Below are 18,335 nucleotides of genomic sequence, written 5' to 3'. Positions count from 1 at the left end.
TAGCTTTCAGGACTCGTAGAGACCAGCAGACATGAGGAAATTTCCAGAAATTTCAAAGGACAACAAAAAGAACGCCTATCAGAAGAGAAGCTAAGAAGTCAGTGGGAGGCAGGGGTTCAAAGCAGCATTATATTTGGAACAGATGCAGGACAAAGACTCTTGGTAGCCGTCAGTACATTTGTGTGGTGCATGTCTGATTACTGTTCATTTCTGGAGAAATCACTGCGATGTCTGAACTCTGTGGGAGGCAATCAGTGCATCAACAACCATGAGTTGACTTTTATAACAGCTCGAACACCCCCGTCTGTCTCCCCCACAACACACAGCCGATGGCTTTTTGTGTCTGTGTGGATTCAAATGTTCAGAGTTCCACGTGGATAATGAGGGCTTCACCCCAACAATGGCGACATCACCACTGAGGCTGAAAGAGGCATCGCTGATGTGAGCTCCGGGTGCATCTGCCGAGGAGACACATCTCAGAGACTTTCCTTCGCGACCATGAGCTCATAATTATATTCATGCAAAAAAAAAGTTGACAAAGGAACTCATTAGTGCCACGTTAATGCACCTGCGGAGGAGCATGAAGAAGCTCTTTTTGCTGTCACGGTAAAAGAGACAAGCACACAGAGATATTACACAGCACTTTAATGTAATCAAATATTCTTAAAAGCCTTCACTCGGCCTTTGAGTACCACTGTTCATCTGAAGCACTCTGAGGTAATACGGTACATTAGTGGGCTGAATTCATCATAGCACCTTCTGCTTCCGTTCGTCCGAGCTCGTTTCTCCTGCTTCACTTACTGTCCTCCGTGATGTCAAACTGTCTGTTGGGTTTGGTGGATTCCAGCATGAGTTCGTACAGCTGGCCGATCTGTTCGTCCTGGAAGTTGCGGAGACTCCCCTCCGTCAGGTTGGCCCCGAACTTGACTGAGCCGAGTTGCTCCCCTGCTGACTCCAGTACCTGAGCCTGCAGGGTGTCCTTGTAGTTCTGCAGGGAGGGGGATATGAATAGCAGCAGTGTTTAGCACTTCATCCTCATCTCAATTTTCAGATCCGTTAAGTACATCACACACTGTGACCTGTGCAACATATGATTCGCATATACATATGCAATTCAAAAAATCCTATGTGCAAAACAAACCTACAATGAAAGTATATTCTAACAAGTACTGTATGTGTATTAAAGGGATGGTTCTGAAGAAGAAGAGAAGGGCACCACTACAGAAGCTAAGCAATATTCTGCTGTGGACAGAGTCAGCAACAAAACAGATTTTAGCCACTTAAAAATGGTCCACCTTAAAAAAAATCAATGTCAATTTAAGTGTACACTATATTGAGAACATTTTCACTAGTTTACCTTGCCATCAAACAGCTTTTTGCAACAGGAAACCAATGCTATATTATCCAAATATCACTATCTCCAAACCAACCAAACTCCAAAGGCAAAAACAGTCATTCTACCTCTCAGAACACAGAAGTTCTTGGTCTACTGCTGCCTTGATCTGTTATGTTCATTTGTTAATGTGTGACTTTGGTGAATCTAAACCATACTTTAAAACAAGAAAATCAAACAATGACAAAAGCAAAATAACAGATTGACCAGCAAGTTCTATACCCTGCCCTACCCTTTACCTAGGTAAAATGACTGATTTTGGCAAAGGAGTCTGATGTCTTTGGTGAGATTGATATTTGTCTTATATAATGTCAGTCTTAAGTTTCTATATAAATACTAATATAGCATACATTTAAAACTGATGTTGATTTTCTTAGGTGAATAAAATGCCTTTTGTCAACGACTTTGTCCACAACAGTTTGTTGTTTAGCTTCTGTGCTGGTACTCCTCTCTACTTCTACATATCTCACACAACCCCACTTGAAACAATCCAAACTATCACTTAGAGCCTGATACATCTTAGACCAGGGGGTCACACTCATTGTGGTTCAGGGGCCACATACATAAATTAAAGCATAATCTATTGATTATTCTGCTGATTTATTGAGTAATCGGATAAGAAATATTGCATGTTCTGCATTTTTTTCTATTACATTTCTTTTGCTTTATTTAAGAACAATGGTAATATACAAAACAGAAGATAAGACAGGTCTATTAAATGAACTATAAATTGCTACAGTAAAAGTACTCAGTAAAGTAACTTTACTTTTACTATTTTTACTTTACCTTTTACTTTTTTTCAAGTACAAAGGTAAAAGTAAAGGTAGTAATGTCCGCAGAAACCACAAACAGAAGATTGAACTAACTCTTTTATCTGAAACAGTCACCAGAATGTTTTGTTATCATGTTAAAATCACGACATGTTTCTTCTGGAGCAGGACAGACGCTCCCAGACCCCCAGAGGACAGGGGACAGGGGACTGGTTTACCAACATGCCACCTTTTTCTCCTCTTATGAGTTTGCAGGTCTGTATTTAGTCATCAAAAGATACCGATAAGAATACTATTAAAGTACAACAACAGCAATAAAAATGTTGATTTTTCAAAAATGGAAACAATAACATACAAGATTTTTAAATTGTAATTAAGTATTTTACATTGTGGTATTAGTGCTTTTACTTAATTAAAGAATGTGAGTATTTTTCCATCACAGCAGGTCAGTGATCAGTGTTTCAGTGACTCTGTGGTTCAGTGAATAGTGTTTTATTTATGGTGGCTCGCCACATTAAAAACATGGACACCAAGACATGATTTTCTATTTTTGGAGCTGCGCACCTTTTTCAGTCGTGTCTTGAAGGTAACTCTTTATTTGCACAACTTATTTGTGTGGACACCCAGGTTTGGTTTGCCACCAATTTGTCATTTTTATTTTTTAATCACCCTCTGGTGGGGTTTGACACCCCTGAACTAAAGCATCTTTAAATTAACATGAAATTCTCTATGTCCCTCTCCCTCCACTGTAGCTCAACAAGAAAACAAACAAAGAGGGACATTTCTTCTAAAACAGACTGTAAAACTTTGTAGATCATCACTTGATTTCTATAACTCAGACTGTTGACGTCTCATATTTCTGCTCTCACGTCACACTGACGTGTCTGGATTTTTATTTGAAGGTATGAGGATGTGGTGGCTGTCAGTCAAATGAACACAGACACCAGCAGTGTCTGTCAGTGTCTGCAGACGAAGGTCCAACATCTCTTTGATGTTATCTGGACTTGAACAGGTAAGAACTCTGACAGGTAACATAACTTACATTTGATGAAGAAACTGCTGTCAGTCGTTATATTTTCAGGTGACATAATATACTTGTAGATGAGAGTAGTGATTCATTCTAACACTGTGATTTACTGTTTGTAGATGTGAATATTGATGAATTAATTCACTTATTATTCTCTGATATGTGACTTTTTGGTCAACGTGAGGCTTTTCATGTTTAGTTTAATCTGATTTAATCATCAGCAGAAACAAGTGAGATTTTAATCTGAGGTGACGTCAATGCTGAGAGATGAGGGAGAGTCAGAACTGGTCTGACAGCATTAACACTTTTTATTTATAGACTGAAACTTGATCTGCTGCTTTAATGTCTGACTGATCAAAACTACACACACAACAGAGACTCAGAGGACAGCAGCTGTTTGTCGTCTTTACCTGGAGACAAATTTTAAAAAGTTCATGTTGTGATATCAGACCCTGGGGGAGGCGGGGCTTGTTTTGTATTTCCTGAGTTTGATTTGTCAGGTTGGTTGTGTTTGATTGGCAAGTGTGTGTAACAAACCTCATGAATGTGTCTTGGTTTTGATTGTTGGACACACGTCCTCAACAACAGCAGAGCAGCCTTTTAATCCTGAACTACAGACTCTGTGAAGACACAGTTTGAAACCTGCAGTTCAGGTTTGACACTCGCCACCATCTCTCAGTTACTGAAAATCCTCTTATGGACTCTGGAACCTGGGTGGAGCTGAGCTGTGATAGGCTGGGACAGTTTCTGTTGTTCTGGTTTGACAAGTTGTCTTTCTATCCACCATCATCCTGTGATGACCTGCCCTACTCTGTCTCTGATTGGCTGGTGTTTGCTGTCTCTGTTATTGTGGTTGGTGTCACATTCCACCTGCTACTGGGCCATTCTGGATAATGCTTGTGATTCAAGAGTATTGTGACATATTTCCCAGTGAAACAGGATAGACAGATGGGACATAACATTGGGAGGAATTTGATTTGAATATTGAAAATTGGGCCTGTCAAAACCCTACATTCCATACTGTTCCTAGCTAGTTAGTGAATCTTAGCTCTGTGTTGCTAAACGTTTAGATTGACTGATGAGTGGATGTCATGATATTACTGACTGAAGTTAGTTGCTTCAACCCTAAATGAGCGAGTCATATTTTTTTACAGGAAGAAAAGTATTTTGATATACGATATATAAGATATATTCATATAAATTATTTTTCTCATATATTGCTTAATATGTGCACAATATAACTAGATTTAACAGGATTAAAAAATAGGAGTTTTCATCTAATCTCAACCTAAAATGACACTTCATTTTCAGCATCTTGCAGGTTACATCCTTTCCTACAATTCTGCTGAATGGAAGGCTCAGATAAATGTAATGACTTCATGCCCTAAAAACTAGTTAAATACAAAAAAAAATCAGCTTTATTAAAGACTTTAACAGTAAAAAACACTAGTGTTCTTTATCAGGACTATCAAACAACTCACCAAATGTCATTTGATTCTAACTAAAATGTTTCTAAACCCTGATTGGTGCATAGGGAGAGTGACATAATTTTTTCTAGCAGAGCTCACTGGTTACACACTCATTACAAAAACTCTGACCAGTCAGTAGTCTGCAGTGCTTGCTGGCTTACCTTTATCATGAGGACTGGAGCTGCAACAATTAACTCATTATTAAATTAATCACCAACTATTTTGATAATCAAATAAGTAACATTTGAGTAATTTTTTGAAGAAAAAAGTCAAAATGCTCTGATTTCAGCTTCTTAACTGTAGACATTTTTGGGTTTCTTTACTCCTCTCAGACAGTAAACTGAATCTTTGCTTTGTGAGTATGAAAAGACCCCCAGTTTCTCAGCTCAGCTCTGCCACAGCAAAAAGACTGACTGCTGGTGGTGTGTGCTGTGCACTACAGCAGCTACAGCTTCTCCCTGTCAGTTTAACAGAAACTGAAGCATGTTTAAGGGAGTTCTGAAAATCATACCGCCTAGATTTCTTAATATCCTGGTATAGCATAATACCTTTATATCACCTGAGCCCATGCCTTCTACAAGTTTCACAAGGGGGCTGATTTGCCATCACAATCGAATTTGTCCCGCACAGGTTTTGCTCTGGAGGACAGAGATTAGATCTCCATGAGGATTAAGAGATCTCATTAAATATAACAGGTGTAAACGCAGGTAAAATAGGATTGTTTATTATCCTGGATGACATGTCTGGATACAGATCATTTTAATACCAGGTGTAAATGGAGTGTCTGTGACAGATTGACCAGAGCCCTGTCGGTGTCATGGATCCTCCCACAGGAAATGACAGCGCATTTCTAATTCTCACCTAGTCTACTACAATTAGTCCTTGAATAATAAAATAAAGATTGTTTACTGTATAGGAAACTCAAGGTCATGTTCTTCAGTTTACATCACTGTAAATTCACTCAGGGCCAATCAGAACACAGAGATTCCCTCTTGTGTGACAAGTCAGAGCTGTCAGTGCTGTGTATGAATTATCCTGAGCAGGTCCATGGCCACCTCCATGTGTTTCCCTTGTGAAAAGCCATCCATCATTTGAATAAAGAGAACACAATGTCTGGGGCCAGATGTAAAAGATGTTACTCAGCACTTAATAATTGTTTATGAGTGAAGTGTTCTTGAATGGCAAAGCACTTTATAAAGTCTGTTTCAGTATGAGATCTATTAACTAATCATTGATCATCCAATCAGTTTAAATGCACTTTTTCTTCTTTGCTTTTCTTTTCATTAACAGATCTAATGAGTGGTGGAGCAGGCACAAGTATCGATATGAAAACAGATGTTTAGGGGCGTTTCTACTTTCATTGATGGCAAATTGCGAGAGTGGAAATGAAGCTACTGCATGTGCATCCATTTCCACAATGATTGAGATTAATAAAACAGAATCAAGGTTACATACAACTTTATAAATCTGACAGAAAGAATGCCCATGCATTCATATAGTTTACGTCATGAACGTACACAGGATTTTACACATCTGACCTCCAGTGTTTGCCCATTCACAAAGCATCTTGGATTTTTGGAACACTCTCACTGTAAGCAATAACAAGCCATTTATCTGAGAGGCTTTTTTCCTGAACATAATGTAATTACTTTGAACATTTGCCAAGAGGAAATATCCTCCTTGAGGCAGGAGGATTACAGCTTAAAGGAATAGTCCAAGACTCTGCCACAGTTGTACTCGTACTTTACCTTATCCTTCAAGGACTTATTGGAAAGTCTAGGAGAGTAAATGCGTCACTTCTCTGGCCTCTGGATCCATAACATTACCAGGGATCTGTCACATCATATATTGAGCCATGTTAAGACTTCTGGTAGCATCATCACTTTGGTATTATCCAGAAAATCTGATGAATCATAAAGTGAAAAAACATCTGCATCTTTTATGGCCAATGGGTCCTTCAAACTTTGCTCCTATTTTACTGTAAACTCTAATTTTTGTCTTTCTTGCTGAAACACATAACACATATGACAGAAATACACTCATAGGCATTGGAAAAGGAAAGGTGGAGCTTGAGATGATCAACAATGCTCAGCATTTTTAAACCACAGTCCGGCCTGCTGGACGCACCACCGCTGACCACCCCAAGAGGAGAGCAGGAGAGCAGGATAAGAGCCATGCCAACCCAGCTTGAACTTAAGGCTACTTCTTGATAATTTCCTGCCAGGAAATTTAAACAGACAAAGTGGGACTCAGGCTGCCCACTTCTTACAGATACCTGCTCACAAAACCAGTTCTGAGTGGATGCAACGTGCAAGACTCTGTGTTTAAACTGACATTACAATGCTCCGTGCACAAACACAGTCAAAGTAGAAGACAGTGTTTCCCAAATGTGTAGACTGTAACTGACAACTGTAATTCAATCACAGGCATGTCAAGGATTTGGCCATTTATAGCAAATGGTTATACAAAGAGATGTTCCAAACTGATTCTAAGGATTATTAGCACCACTGATCCAGGCATATTTTAATGGATTAGTACCAGCAAAAGCAGATCAAAATCCAATCCTTCCTTTGCTGTACTATTTCACTCTCAGCATACTACTGTTGCAGCACTGCGCTCCTTGTTGAAAGTCAGGTTCCATAGAGCCAGCATCTCGCTTGCATTTGTAAGTGAAAATTAGTGTGAATGTGAAAAGTGACCCTACGATAACCAGAATGGTAAAATGCAGAGATTCACAGATACACTAATGAGACATTTTAGTGTCCTCTTCATCCTCTGTATAGAGTCCGAGCTAAGTTTAACAAGGTGAAAGATTATTTTATCTTTTTTATATCCAATGCTCATGATGACACAGATCATCAGATCATCACAGATGTTGATCCGTAAAGCGAATCTGTGATTTTGCGCTAAATAACTAAACCAACACTGCAGTGGCCTACAGCCATGAGCTTCAGTCAAACCCTGATAAGACATGTTAGTTTCTTATCCAAATGAATTATTTCATCACAGCTGTAAGAACATGTGGCTTTTCATTCTATTTAAATCTTTTATTGACAGCAGCTTGGGCACAAACTTGAACTTTTTTGGCTCAATGCAGCTCATGTAGTGCTCCACATACAGATGTGTTTCATCCTGTCAAGTCCTCTTCATTGTCTTTTTGACAATATTTTCTACTTTGCTGGTGTGCTGTCAATATCAAATATGTAGTTAAATTTCTCTTTTCTTTTTTTCTAGCAATTAGGGGTTGCCAATTGTCCCAGCCACACTGACTGATACAAATCTTGTTTTTCGTTTGTTTGTTATAGCAGATGGTATGGCAGTATTACACATTAGTTTGATATTAAGGCAAAGTGGACCAGTAATACTAAACTTTACCACTAGGTTTCACGGGTGACTTGCTTCCAAGTGGAGCATGAGGGGGCCATCACATGATAAGAAATCTGTCCCAGGCTCACTGCAAGGTAGAGCACAGGGAGGCAAAGCACAGCACTACAACCACCTCGCCCTGGCATACAAACGGCTAAATTAACTTAAGCTGGATTTAGCTAGGTTCATAGACTACGATTCTCAAATATTATTGCTCAATCTGACTGTTCACATTTTGTCATGCATAATGTTTACCCAGCAAGACTGTAGTCTGTATTTAATGTTGTGTTATAGAGTTTGGGAAAACCTGAAACACTTTTCTTTGGTTGTGTCTGAAAGGGAACCTTTCATTTGTGAAACTCCAGCAAGATTTGTGTGTGTTGTTCCTTCATCGTGACATTGTAATAAGGTTAAAATGATCACTCTTGCGAGATCTTCCGTCAAAAACTTTGAGTGCAGCGGCCAACAGCAAAAGCAAAAGGGTAGCAGTTCTGCTTAGTTAGCTGCCAATGTTCTCTCCATAGGAAAACAATGGGAGCGCCGCCACTTTTACCGCTGCTCATGTGCAGGGGCCTTAAGAACCAATGCTTCAGACTGGAATTACCAGTCAGTGACTTTTCAAAAGACATTCCTGCAAATGTTTTTAGAATAAAAGCCTTGCTGAGAAATGAAGGGTTAGGTCCAATGACTTGCTATAGGGCTTTTAATTTGAAATCGACACAGGAAGTGCTGAGTTGGTAATAACGTCATAATGTTGAAATTTTGGCAGGCCAAACTTTGACAGCAGATCAAAATGAGGCTTTGTACTTCGGCTATGTTACTGTACTGGCAAACTATAGCCAGTTACCTACCTCGCTAACACAGCGAACAGATGAGATAAGTACGAGTGATGTGACATTATCAGGGACAGGGTTACATAAGAGTATTGTCTCAAGTTTATTTGCTTCTTCGATCAGTGTTTGCAATATTTTTACTGAATATCAGCCAATAGCGATTTGCGGCCAGTCTGGCAATCTCCACTAACAACATGTCAAACGTTTGTTATGTTTTTGTGATAGGTTTTATGTGGCAGTCTGTAGCACAGTGCCCAAGACAAATTTCCCCTAAGTAACAATAAAGTTTATTCTACTCTCTTCTCTTTTCCTTTGTTTCTTAGATTTCTCTCCGTTTCTTTGGGGAGAGCTTGTTTGGCGCAACAGAGCCGATTTATTAGGAGTTGAGAACTCCCTTGTGTGCCTCTAAAATAAGTGGATTACACACTGAACACTCAGTGCTTGTAATCTCATTTTGAGCCTCGCTCCTCGTCTGTTCCTCCACTTCTTTGTAGTTTTCTGAGGAAGTAGAGATGCAGCGGAAATTCACTTCTTTTTGAAAGGATGGACAGAGAGGAAACAGTCAGGAGAGAGAGTGGGTGTTGTGAGAGCTCTGCTACACTCATGACGTAACAGAATTTGGTTTGTTCTCAACAGCTGTCAAATACAGAAGTTGGAACAAATGGTTTTGGTGTGTGGGAATTTGATTTTTATGCTGTCTATTAATGTGGTGTGTGACTGCAGCCCATGAAGAATTCCCTCTGTTTTGATGACGCTAATAAGGATAAATTGAAAAGGAGCTGGAGTCTACATGAGGGAGACTGCAGACAGTCTGCAGACGTAACCTACTGCTTTGGTGGAGAGATACAGTATGCAACAGATACCCATAGAGCTGCGATGATCAGTCGATTAGCCAATTAAAGGAAAGTAGTTTCCAACTATTTTGATAATCGATAAATCTTTTCAGTCATTTTTTTTTAAGCATGAATGTCAAATATTTGCTGCTTCCAGCTTTTTAAATTTGAGGATTTGCTGTTTTTCTTTGTCATTACGACAGTAAATGATTCTTTGGGTTTGGAACTGCTGGTTAGATAAAAGAAGTCATCTGAAGATATCACTTTAGGCTCTGGGAAATTGTGATGAGCATTTTTCACAATTTTCTGACATTTCATAGATTAAGCCAGCCATTCCCAAACTTAAGAATGCCATGGCCCAATCTGAAATCTGAAAATCATCTGAGGCCCACCCAAACCTTTAATCACAACTCTGATCAACACACAAGACTAACTGGACCAGTGGCAACTTACAGATACATACCAGTCACCAAACAGGACTCAACAATCAGGACTGCATGCTTGCAACTAAAATGCCATGTTGGGCAAGAAGACTTGGCAACTCACTTACCCAAGTGAGCAAGTGGAAAAAAGAATTAAACTATTCTGATAACCGATTACTCATTAAACATACTTTGTTTATCATATTAAAATTAATAACTCTGAGCTTTAGACTGACAAAACGAGACATTTTAAGGCATCACTTTGGACTTTGAAAAACTTGGACGAACATTTTTCATGACATAGGCTTTGCAGCCTTAATTAAACAGGACAACAACTTAACTTAGACTTAGACTTTGTTATTTGATAACCACTAACAAAATAATTTGTACAGTGACAAGTAAAAATTGGCTCTGGGCAAGTAGATTTCTAACCCACTTGACTGACTAGGAAAGTGAAAAAATTATAAATCATTTGATAAATGAATAAAAATGAATCAGATAACTGAAGAATAACAGAATTTAAATCCCATGGCTTTTTTAATCGTCATAAATATTTTTAATAATTTCAAACTTATTTAATTGAAAATTTTAAAAGTTTTATTTATTATTTATTAGGCCCACCTGTGGGCTGCAGCCCACACTTTGGGAATCACTGCCATCAAACATGACTCCATCCTGGGACAAAAAGGCCTATGGGACGCTGCTGGGAAGTTGCAGGGTCCCATTTCGGGGTTAATAAACTACATGGTATTGTATCAGTGTAGACTTGCACATCTGCTGATACTGATACCAGCATTTTAGACAATGTAGGAGCCATTTTCTTATACTGGCATTGGTATGGGAACAACCTTTTTAATACTGGCTAATATCAGCTAACTCTAGCTTGGTGCACTCTGTTTTTTGTACATTTTGTACATTAGTTCTTACTTTCTACACTCAAATATTTCCAAACTACTTGTATATATATTCACATTCAATTGATTCTTAGCTCAAGGACATTTCACTCTAACTATTAACTGTACAGGATTTCTTATGTAACAAGGTTATCATTCATCATATATTTAAGTCTTAATTTTTTTGGATCCCCGGCAGCTGCTACCTGTATTAGCAGCCCCTTCTTTCAGATCACGATGAAACCTAGAAATGGATTCTCTTGGCTTTAAACCAGAGTCCATTAAAATTAAAAGCCATTAAAGCTCTTGCCATGAGACTATCTGCCCGCACCAAGCCAACAGTCCAGCTCAGGTGTTTTTCACACCAATTTATTGTGGACAACTTTGGCTTTTTGTTGTTTTGGTTTGGCTTAGATGATACAACAATTAGGCACAGACCTTATTGTCATGTCCAAGTCAATCCGGACATGAACGCCTCCCTGTGGTTTCAGTCCAACTAAGAGTCCCCTGAAATGTCTCTGTTTGAAAAACAGCCAAAGCGTTGTGCATTGTGTGTAAATATGCCTCCTGATTGGGAGCCATTCAAATGGACTGGGTTTGGAAACAATGCATACTGATATGTTGAAGCATAATGAAAGTGTCTGCCTTCTCCCTGGTGACTCCACAGCCGCTGCACTGACAAAGAGACCTCTCAGGATTCCAGCTGCAATCACCGTCTACTTCATTAGAGAAATTACCTGCAGATGGGTGATTTACTGGCCCCCAAAAGTGCGTAATTGTGCTAGAAAACATTGGCCCTCGCCCATAGTGACATAAAAAAAAACCTGGCATACTCTGGTGGTTAAGATTATTTTGGGAATAAGAGGACATGTTGCAAATATGTGAATCCCCCATGAGCAGATGAATCCAGCTGCCTTCTGAGGCTGGTGTCTGGATTATATTAATGACTGTTTTTAATTTTACAGACACTGTTGTCTAACTCCAACTGTGTGACTCCAAGGCTACAGTGAGCCTTTACATCAGATCATATTAGGCCTGAGATAATCAATGTACAAGTTATCTCCAGAATAAAACACAAATCATTTTATATTTTTGTCATCAATATTGCAATGACCCAAAACAAACACAAGGAAGAAGCGATATGTACTATTGGCTGCTGAAGAAGATGAACATGATTAAAGAAACGCATATTTTACATGTCTTTTGTTAAAAAAAACAAAAAAAACATTTAATTAAGATTACTTTAGTCATTAAAATGTGTTTTGAACTATTTGAAGGGTTATCTTATTTTAATGTAATAAATACTGCAACTATTATGTATTTATGAAACAATGATTCATTCTCTTGCCTTTATTTTTTTTTTATTTTACCTATTCTTGAGAATTGTGACAAATCATGTCCTACCAAATATTAATACCAACAGTCTAATTAAAACTTTTTGGTGAACACGTATACTTTAAGGATTTATATATACTATATGAAATATACAGAATTTATTAAATGTTTTGGTTTGCTTTAATTTGTTTAATTTCTAAACTTGCTCTGTGTCAGAAAAAGCCTTGCCTTCTATTATAATCATCTTTGTTTTAAAATAAAGATTTAAAGTTGTAGTCCAGATTTCCGTTAACTCAAAAACAGGCATTTAATCAGGCATAAAAAGGGTTAGCTATAGCCTAAGGACACTTGTCTCACTTCCTGGTTTTAAAAAAAAGGCAGGAATACTGCTCAAGCTCTGGTAAACTTTCTATTTTTGGACAAATTCTTTAATAATATTTCTATCATATGTCTCTCAACCATAACATGTCAACTCTGTAGTCCTTCTAAATCAAAGCTAAATAAGAATTATGGTTTAAAAATGTGTATTTTGATTAACATTAATGGCTGCTCACTATGACTATGCTGTGAAATGAAAAATGTAACATTTTGTCAACTCTTTTATCAACAACTTTTGTCTACATTTAATAAAAAAAATCACTAGGACACTGGCCTGTTACAAGATTTAATAGCCAAGAGTCTGATCCTTTAAAATACATTTCCCAGGATAATTGAAGAGTAGAAATCAAAACCCGCTCAAAACACAGTTTTGTCCCAATTCACATCAACTAGTGATTTGTTTTCCCAGTAATTTGACCTTGTGCTAAATTCGTTTTGGTCAAATGTCTACTTTGCATATCAATGACGAACCTTCAAGCACATAATTTCACTACATAACAGGATAACACTGGGCCTGATTCAACATTCTGTAAAACCTGCAGTCAAAGCTGTGTCCTCCTGCCTTTGTCCACCATTACAGCGTTAATTCAACAAATTACACAGAATCAAATATTCTTTAAACTGTAACATGATTTTTGAATGTGGTATTCTAACCATAATATCATTTTTGTGTTGTGGAGTTTTATTCTAGTTTCTTCCCCATAACTGACTCCAGGCCTAACTTATGACACCCTGTGGGATAACTTACTAAACATTTCTTTGTTTGTGAATTACTTTCTGCTAACCCGATATGGTTAAATGGTTTTTTACACAGAACCATCTGGGAAATCATCCTTAGAAACTGAAAAAGGCAGGCACTTTCAAAAAACACTTGGTAGGTGATTTGATGACCCATCTGTCTATCACGTCTAACACGGGCGAAATTCAACTGGAAGAAGAGTCAAAACATCTTCTCCATGAAGAAAAGCCTTTAGTGTTGTTCTTTGCTCTTCTTTCAATGAAGAAATACTCTCTAGTTCTGATATAGCTGATTCTATCACAGTATCTACACTAACCTCTTCAGGAGCTGCCATTGTTTGTTCAAAGTGAGTTGCTTCCATGAATGTTTCTGGCTGTCATCATACCTAAAACCACACTCGTAGCTCTCAGTAGTCCCTCCTGGGACTTTGATTGGCTGCACCATTTTTGGTGTGGACACAAACTGATAACAAGATGGATTCTCATGTGATCTTGCAAATCCAGCTGCCTTGCAAGGCACACTTTTTGTTGTCCAAAGAAAAAAAAATGTATCTCCAAGTGTTTTCATATGAACTTAGGATGAAGTGTAAACACTCACTGAATTTCGTCACTTTCAACAAATGTGTAAGAACCAGTTTGTGCCAGTGAAAATCCATATGCATGTACTTTGGAGTGGGATTTTTTGAGACAGATACCGATAACAACCGTAGACAGGAATACAGTGAATTTTTGAGTAAATGTTTTGTCTTTTATATGTGGATGGTGCAACATATTGTAGAATATAAATATAAATAAATAATAAATAAAAATAAACAGCTAAATCTGCAGTACTGTTCAGTATCAGTCAACTGCTGAATACTGTGGTACTGTCAGTCAACTGGGGGCAGGTTGTAAAACAAGAAGCAGCTTCTCAACATTTACACCTGCAGGGAGCTCCTCTTGTCCTCTTAAATGTTTCCCACTGTGTTAAATCTATAGCATTGTTTTCTTCATTAGGCTATACATTCTGTATAAAAAGTTTTCATATCAGTGCATATTGGTAAACATAAACACCAATACTGATATATCTGTGATACCCACACCAATATATCGGCACGGTCTCTTTGGGGGACTGCAAGGGCCCCCCCCCCCCAAAAAAAACCCCCACACATTTAGCATTTCTTTAAATTTTTAAGGACCACTAAGCGAAAAACATAACACGTTCTTGTTCTTCAGTTAGGGATGATAACAATAAATCAATGATCTTTAAAAATGGCTTTCCAGGCTCAGATTTTTTTTAGGGTGTAGAAATGACATTTGCACGAGCAAAAAACTCTACAACTCTAAAACAGCAGCAAAAACATTTTACAAAATCTATTTTTTTGGTGTCAAATGGCATTTACATAAAGTTTGAACAACATCTCAAAATGTTCACAAAAACTTGTGTCTTTTGACACAAAATGACTTTATAGTTAAATATTATTTCTTTTAGTTTATTCCCCACATTCACTGATTGTGTTATTATTTTGCAGTCTAGCGTGAAGCTGTAAATTGTTAGGGTTTATTTTTAAACTTGATTTTAAATGATTTATGAGTCATGAATTTTATCATTCTTTTTATTTACATTTAAGCCTTCATCTCCCTCTTCTGACTTGATCCTTTATTGTGAAGCACTTAAAGTAAAGTCTGATCAGCTATCACCTGTGTTGATGAGAGCCCCTTAATATGACCTTACTGTTTACTGATGCTGCTCTGCCATCATGTGGTAATGAACTGACATAACAGTGGCACTGAATCAGCCCTCAGAGATAACATGACTGCTGACAGGTCAGGTCAAAGAGCTCATGTCTTCAGTCAGTTTTCTGAGAAATCTGGAGGGTGTTGCAACTCAGGGTCATTTCACATTCTACAATTGAAACACTGAGGGTATTTTGTCATTATTTGTCATGATTCTTTTTAGCTCCTGAACCCTGTGTGTTTTGTTTATGTTTGTTGTGTTTTGGTATGTTTTTGTCAGGTTTATGTTCTGTCTGATGTCTGTCATCTGTTCTTTTTACTGTCCATTTTGACCAGAACTCCAGAGGAGGTATTGTATCTCAGTGGGATCTTTCTGGTCAAGAAAAGGACAAATACAATTTTATAGGCTTATTTCATTACTTTCAAACTGAGTGTTTGCATTTTTATCACATTTAGACTAAATAAAGAAATGATTTACTATTTCTCCACCTGAACTTTCAGAACCACTCTTAGCAGCATGCGGAGATATCTGATTTGCAGACTGGAAATTTTTATCACTATGTATAATAATAATAATAACATAATGTTGTACGAATCATAGGGAAACAGACAAAGGCCTGCAAAAGTTATTTTAGTTAGTGGTTATCAGTTTATAAATATCCTGGAAAGCTCTACCCCATTTAAAAAAATGACAGACAATATATTTGAATACACCAAACTCCATTTAAATCTTCTAATTTATTCATCCTATATATAGTCTTGTTAATCTACAAATGTGAAACCCCTTATAGCAAATGATAAGAGTCTTGTGATTAATTCGGCATATAAATTCACATAGCAACACATTAATTTAGCCCCCAAATAAAAATGTATTTCCGTGTGAAGTCATCAAAGGTGTATGGTGTATAACATTCAAGAGAACTTAAAATTAGGAGATTTTGAATGGGGTTTGGTGAGTGAGCTGTATGAGAGTGAATTGCTTTACCTCCCACTCTACCATGAAGTTCTGCGCCTCTTCGGGTGTTGCATTTTTATGTCTCCTGAACTCGTCTTTCACGTACTGGTCACCGAGGGCTCTTAAGTCTATGGGCAGGAACCGGTGCAGGACCAGAATCCTCTTGTACATGGAGCGGACTCTGGAGACGTGAGCAGAAGACGCCATGACGTCCAGCGACGCTAGCTTACGGCTAGCAGTGCGCGTTTAAATTAAACAGCTGTCCTTTAAGAACAGCGACAGAAAAAACGATGTTTCAAGTTCAAGACAGCCACCAGCATTCACAAGGGTGATTATTTAACGCATGTCCTTGTTTATCCCGGAAGTAAACCTTCTTCTTCTGGTCAGAAAACGAGCTAACAGGAGCAGAACGGCCACCTACTGGGCTGGAGCAGTAATGCTGCAGGAAAACAACTAAAGAAATTCTCAAAACATTTTTCTTCTGAGTAGCTAGTTATCTTTTTCAGTGTTACTAATGAAACTAATGAAGGTTGGCTCACTGGAAAGGCTCTGCTACACTAAATGTAACAGAACCTTAATTAGTTTCATTGGTAACACCTGTATTTACCCCAGTAATTTCATAATGAAGGTGTATTAAAGGTTTATTGTGTGATATTTAGGAGGCTCTGTTGATAACTGTAATAAAATATTTATTAAAATGTTTTCAGTGGTGTAAAGAACAATGAATCACATGTTTGTAATCTTAGAACAAGCTATTATATCTACATAGATCAACAGGTCCTTGACATTAACCATGGCCTGATGGCGCTAGTGGACTCAGGTGGTGGTGGTGCCCCTGTGTTTGAAAAATACTGCAAAAGTGCCCTCAAACATGATAAAGTGCCCTCTAGGGTGACCTTCTAGTGGAGAAAACATGATTGGGTGCCCCTAAATGATAAAAAATTGCCTTCTAGGGTGACCCCCAGTGGATAAAATGTGATAATGCACCCTCTAGGGGTCCTCAGAGTTCTGCAGGCGGGCCTCCATTTTTTTTTTTTTTTTCAAAAAATACATTTTGTCTAAAATGATGTTTGAAAAATACAGTAACATGAATCCAACAAGTTACTAACAAGGATAAATGGGTCTATTCCTAAAAAGCCTTGTGCAATCATGTGAGCTAACTAACTTACTAACTTACTGCCCAGCATCTATCCACAACTGTAAACTAGTTTAATATTGAAACATACTGGCCAACTAGTTGTGTTATTATCCTCAGTGTTCAGACACTCGTGTGAACCACAATAGAGTGTTTTGTACAGTCACAAGCAAGAGACTCTGACAGACCCTCCACCTCAGAAACCACTAACGAAAGTACAGAGGGTGATGCTAATGCTGCTGACTTAGCAGTTACATGGAAGCACAAACGAGATAAGACCCCAAAATATTCAATGCAATATGGCAGAGGGTCTGTGTTTCATCTCCTTATCAGTTCAGGAGTCTACAGTCTAAAAACCAGTGAAAACTCTGCTCCATGGTGCCCTTCCAGTGGACCAAAAGTGAAGAAGTTCCCTCTAGGATGCCATTCCAGATGACAAAATGTGATAAAGTTCTACTGATTATAGAATCATATATGTATATATAAAAGAACTGACTCAAAGTATTCACTATTTTTTACATATATATGTATATCTGTGCACTTTTATGTTCTATCATTTTAATGCTTGCTGTTTGTTGTATATTTTGTTAGAGTTGTAATTCTGGGCCTTTTTAGTGAGGTTTCTTAGAGTGTGTGATTTTGTTCTCTGTGGAACAAATTGCCTTTGACTTAAACGAATAACAACCCGCCCCCCCCTTTTTTTTTTTTTTTTTTTTTTTTTGCAATTTTCACTTGCACTATTACAGTTTTTGTTTCGTTTTTTCTAGAAAAGCTGCAGTGAAATCAGGCATTTTAGGCCTCAACTATCAGCCAGTGAAATCCTGAACAGACTGATATTTCTATCTATCTTGCCGTCACAGTTTAGCTCATAACTAATCATGGATGAAATAAAAATACATAGTTGAACAAAACTTTTTTTTTTTTTAAATTGTCAGGTAGCTCATATTTTATGTATTTTCATTCCAAATTTTGTAGCATATTATATGTATTTAAATTAATTAATTAAATTTTTTTCTTTAAGTATTTCTGACATTTCTCCATGTACCACTAGAGGTAGCTTGCGTACCATTGG

At 37.8% G+C, this 18,335-nt stretch overlaps 1 protein-coding gene across 1 annotated transcript; it reads right to left on the bottom strand.

Annotated features, from left to right (window-relative positions):
• Positions 1 to 630: 630 nt before the first annotated feature.
• Positions 631 to 16,514, bottom strand: sdhaf3 (succinate dehydrogenase complex assembly factor 3). The gene is made up of 2 exons (XM_084739698.1): positions 16,159 to 16,514; positions 631 to 988 (listed from the first exon to the last, which is right to left on the bottom strand). The coding sequence occupies exons 1-2, from the start codon at positions 16,333 to 16,335 to the stop codon at positions 794 to 796; spliced, it is 372 nt and encodes a 123-aa protein (XP_084595824.1). The 5' UTR covers positions 16,336 to 16,514; the 3' UTR covers positions 631 to 793.
• Between the last annotated feature and the right edge of the window lie 1,821 nt (positions 16,515 to 18,335).

The sequence above is a fragment of the Lutjanus erythropterus genome, chromosome 16, assembly GCF_056507025.1.
Source record: "Lutjanus erythropterus isolate fLutEry1 chromosome 16, fLutEry1.hap2, whole genome shotgun sequence".
Lineage (NCBI taxonomy): Eukaryota > Metazoa > Chordata > Actinopteri > Lutjaniformes > Lutjanidae > Lutjanus > Lutjanus erythropterus.
Note: the sequence above shows the minus strand (reverse complement) of the source record. Positions and strands in the feature narration are given on the sequence as shown.

What these genes read in the sequence shown, in the direction of transcription:
- sdhaf3 (XM_084739698.1), bottom strand. Translation starts at nt 16,335, where the DNA reads ATGGCGTCTTCTGCTCACGTCTCCAGAGTCCGCTCCATGTACAAGAGG. An exon ending in ACTTCATGGTAGAGTGGGAG is followed by an intron (nt 989 to 16,158) that starts GTAAAGCAATTC and finishes CCCTCCCTGCAG; the next exon opens with AACTACAAGGACACCCTGCA.